General features: G+C 44.4%; 1 protein-coding gene across 1 annotated transcript; it reads right to left on the bottom strand.

Moving 5' to 3' along the window:
- Positions 1–260: 260 nt before the first annotated feature.
- Positions 261–1,225, bottom strand: MRGPRD (MAS related GPR family member D). Its single transcript, XM_012453026.2, has one exon. It carries the CDS (start codon positions 1,221–1,223, stop codon positions 261–263), a length of 963 nt encoding a protein of 320 aa, XP_012308449.2. The 5' UTR covers positions 1,224–1,225.
- Between the last annotated feature and the right edge of the window lie 3,350 nt (positions 1,226–4,575).

The following is a 4,575-nucleotide window of genomic DNA, read 5'->3' as shown; positions in this document are numbered from 1 at the left end:
ATTTCCCCCCAGCCAGATGATCTGCTACAAACAAATGGCATCTTAACTCCCAGCAGGGTCATATGGTGAGATCCAGGACACAGGTGGTGTGGGGAACTTTGACAGGCAGGGAAGTGACCCCACATGCAGCTGCAGAGTCCTTGGGGCTCCCCCAGGCAGGCCGGCCTGGTACTTGGCAAGGACGGAGTGGGAGGCAGCTCAGGGCTCAAGAATCTCCAGGGCATGGGCTGGCACAGGTGGGAAACGCCTGTGGGTGGCTCTCAAGCCCCCATCTCGTTGGTGGCCGTGCTGGGCATCTGCTCACTTGCCAGCTCAGGCTCCTCGCGAAGCGCCTGCTGAAGCACAGCCCCCAGGGAGCCCTGCAGCCTGCGGCTCCTTCGGCTGCCCACCAGGAAGTAGATGACGGGGTTGGCGCTGCTGCTCACGGACGAGGAGAAGCGTGACAAGCCAAAGCTCAGGAACATCACCTCAGGCGGCAGCTGGAACCACCACAGCAGAAACCAGTAGATGCCCAGGGGCAGGGAGCAGACGAGGAACACCAGGACAGAGGTCAGGGTCACCACAAACAGCCGAGTGGGCTGCCGCCGCCACTGCTGGGAGCTCCTATGCACCCGGACGAAGAGGGTCAGACTGGACAGAGTCATCAAGGGGGTCAAGACCCCCACGATGAGGGAGGCGTGGGCCATGTCCATCCTGAAGCACCACTCTTTGTTGGATAGCAAGAACTTGCTGCAGAAGGAAGCGGTCACCCCGTTCATCAGGAGACACAGCACCCAGAGCAGGGTGCACACCCAGGCCGACAGGTGCTGGGGTCTGTGACACTTGAACCAGATGGGGAAGAGGACAGAGAGACAGCGCTGCGTGCTGATGGCCGTCAGCAGGCTCAGGCCCGTGGTGTAGCTAAAGTACTTGAGCCTCATCATCAGCTCGTGGACCTTGTTGATGGTGTTGGTTAGGGGCTGGGTTTCCAGGCTGAGCATGGAAGCCATGCAGAAGAGGAAGAGGAGGTCGGCTGCCGCCAGGTTGAGGATATAGATGTAGAAGGGGGTCCTGCGTGTGCGAAAGCCCAGCAGCCAGATCACCATGCCGTTGCCTGCCATCCCGCACAGGCAGGTGAACATGGCCAGGGAGCTCACCACCAGGTAGACCGTGTGTGCCACGCCCTCTCGGAAATGGTTTGGGGCCGGCTCCGCCGTCCTGCTGCTGTTCAAAGTCTGGTTCATCCCTATGAAAGGAAGATGCATCAGTGTGAAATTCTGTGTCGCTGGGACCATGGGGGATCCCTGGGAGCCCCTCGAATTTCCGGCTTCGGAGCTCTCCGTGTAGATTCTTTATGCGAGAGACCACTACCGGGAGGCTTAAGCTTTCGCCACTCCTGTGACTCACTCAGCCCAAATCTGCCGCCAGGGTCACCTTTATAGCTACAAAGTTGTTAACAACGCCCTTTATCAGGTTAAAAAGTTCTCTTCTATCTTGATTTGAATTGTTTTTTAAATCATGGAGAGGTATTGACTTTTATCAAATGCTTTTTCTACATCTATTATAGAAAAAGCATTATCATCAATAGATGTAGAAAAAGTATTTGATAGAAGCATTTAATGTCATTTTTTCCCTCCTGTAATGATCAAATCCTGTGGGTTAACTGAAAAAAAAAAATTAGACCTTGGGGCTGGGTGTGGTGCTGCATGCCTGTAACCCCAGCCACTTTGGGAGGCTTGCTTGAAGCCAGGAGTTTGAGACCAGCCTGGGCAATATAGCAAGATCCAATCTCTACAGTTTTTTCTAAAATTAGCTGGGCATGGTGGCACACACCTGTGGTCCCAGCTACTTGGGAGGCTGAGGCGGGAGGATCACTTGAACCTGACACATTGAGGTTGTAGTGAGCCATGGGGTGCCACCACTGCACCCCAGCCTGGAAGACAGAGCAAGATCCTGTCTTTTAAAAAAAAATTTAGACCTCAGGGGCAAAGAGTAGAATTAAGACACGGTGTGTCTTCATTTAAGACACACCGTAAGCATCAGTCCATTAAAAACCCTCCATTTATTCAAGGTTCCCACCCCATCCCATCTTAGCTGCCTTTTTCCTCCCGCCACTTGCATCGGTTCCAACCTGTTCCACGCAAGTCCTTTGACACCTCAATATCTTTCATAATGGAGTGGTTGTCTGTCATATTTTAAATTAACATAGATGTTGTGATTTTGAATTAATGATAGGTTTTTTATTTTTCACTTGACGGTATGTTTGTAGGATATAGCCAGGTGGCTGTATGTAAAAGTTGTGGTTTAAAATATCATTGTGCACATTGATCTGTTATCCCTTCCTGTGGATCCCCAGCTTGCTTCAAAATTCCCATTACCATCAAAACACTGTGTTAAACATCCTCATGCATGTGCCCACTGGACTTGACTCAGGATTTTTCTGGGTTATATATATTCTGAGAGGAGGATTGCTGCGTCATAGAACATATGCATATTTAGTTTCACTAAATGATGCCTGGTAATTCTTTTTCTGAATGGCTGCTTCAGGTTTCACATCTACCAGCAGAGTAGGAATGTTCATGTTTTCCCATGAATGTTCATATCACCAACACTTGGTGTTATTTGTATTTCTAACTTTTGCCAGTCTGATGGTTGTAAAGTGATATACTGTAGATTTTTTTTTTTTTTTTTTTTTTGAGGTGGAGTTTCGCTGTTGTTACCCAGACTGGAGTGCAATGGCATGATCTCTGCTCACCTCAACCTCCGCCTCCTGGGTTCAAGCAATTCTCCTGCCTCAGCCTCCCAAGTAGCTGGGACTACAGGCATGCACCACCATGCCCAGCTAATTTTTGTATTTTTAGTAGAGACGGAGTTTCACCTTGTTGACCAGGATGGTCTCGATCTCTTGACCTCGTGATCCACCCGCCTCGGCCTCCCAAAGTGCTGGGATTATAGGCGTGAACCACCGCACCCGGCCTGTAGATGTTTTACTTGCAGTTCTCTGATTACAGTAAGTTTGAGCATCAATTCATATATCTGTTGGCCATTTGTAGTTCTCCTTTGTCAAATTGCTTGTTCATACCTGTTGCCCACTTTTCAATTGGGTTTCCTTTATTTTCCTTCCTGATTTGCAGGAATTGTTTGTATTTTTAGGTATTAATGCCTTGCAGGGTTTAGACATTGCAGGGTTTTTTTTTTGAGAACTCTGTTTTTTATGGCAGCTTTATCTATTGTGAACTTTAGTTGGAAGACATCGTAAATTTTGGTATAACCAACTCTTCAGAATTTTTTCCTCTGAAATTTTGTGCCTTTTAGATCTGAAAGTATTCTTCTCCCTGGATAAAAAATGTAGTCTTTTATATTTTCTTCTATTACTTTTGTAGTTTTTTCCATTCAGATTTTGGTTCTTGGATCCAATTGGAATCTATTTTTTATGAGCTTGATTTTTCCTCCATATTATGGGTCAGATTTCCTAACACTATCTCCTAAACAGTCTATCCTTTCCCTGTTGATTTATTAAGTTCTCATTAACACATGGTGTCATTTTTTTTAATTATAGCCATCCTAGTGGGTGTGTGAATTGGTATCTCATTGTGGTTTTGATTTGCATTTTCCTAATGACTAATGATGAACATTTTTTCACATGCTTATCAGTCATTTGTATATCTTCGAGGTAATATCTATTATGATATTTTCTCCTTTAAAATTTGATTATTTGTCTTTTTATTGTTGAACTGTTAATTTTTTAAAAAATAAAAATTGTATATATTAGACTCTTATAAGATATAATTTGCAAATATTTTCTCCCACTCTGTAGGTTGCCTTTTCACGCTCTTGATGGTGTCCTTTGAGACATAAAAGTTTTTACTTTTGATGAAGCCCATTTTAAATTTTTATTTTAAAATATTCAAGATGTCATTCTGTGGTCTTTTGTCTTGCATAACTTCTGAAAAGAAGTTTGTAATAATTCTCATCCTTTTCTTTCTCTCTCTCTCCTTTTTTCTTTTTGTTTTCTTTGAGACAAGGTCTGGTTTTGTTACCTAGGCTGGAATGTAGTGGCACGATTTCAACTCACCGCAATCTTCATCTCCTGGGCTCAAGCCATCCTCCTCAGCCTCCCAAGTAGCTGGGACTACAGGCACATGCCACCATGCCTGTATAATTTTGTATTTTTTGTAGAGATGGGATTTTGCCATGTTGCCCAGACTGGTCTGAAACTCATGAGCTCAAGCGATGCACCTACCTCACTCTCCCAAAGTGCTGGGATTAGAGGAATGAACCACTGTGCCTGGCCATCTCTGGCTGTTTTTAAGTCTTCTTTTTATCTAATTGATTTTTTAAAGTGTAGATATGATAATCTTTTGTATAGTTTTTTTTTTTTTTGGTGTTCGTTATATTCATTGGGGTTCTTGGATATAAGGGTTGATAATTTTTATTTTATAATTTCATTATGAGTCTGGAAAATTTTGGCCATTTTCTTTAAATATTTTCTGTCCCCTTTCTTGGAATTTGTATTAGACACGTGTTATATTGCTTGAAAGCTCTGGGTTTTTTTTTTTAAATCTATGCTTCATTTTAAATAGTTTCTATTGCCAT

Source organism: Aotus nancymaae, unplaced genomic scaffold (genome assembly GCF_030222135.1).
Source record: "Aotus nancymaae isolate 86718 unplaced genomic scaffold, 86718_ANA_hifiasm-v0.15.2.pri h1tg000059l, whole genome shotgun sequence".
Lineage (NCBI taxonomy): Eukaryota > Metazoa > Chordata > Mammalia > Primates > Aotidae > Aotus > Aotus nancymaae.
Note: the sequence above shows the minus strand (reverse complement) of the source record. Positions and strands in the feature narration are given on the sequence as shown.

Bases quoted from the DNA above. Each gene is read 5' to 3' on its own strand.
- MRGPRD (XM_012453026.2), bottom strand. From the start codon at position 1,223: ATGAACCAGACTTTGAACAGCAGCAGGACGGCGGAGCCGGCCCCAAAC.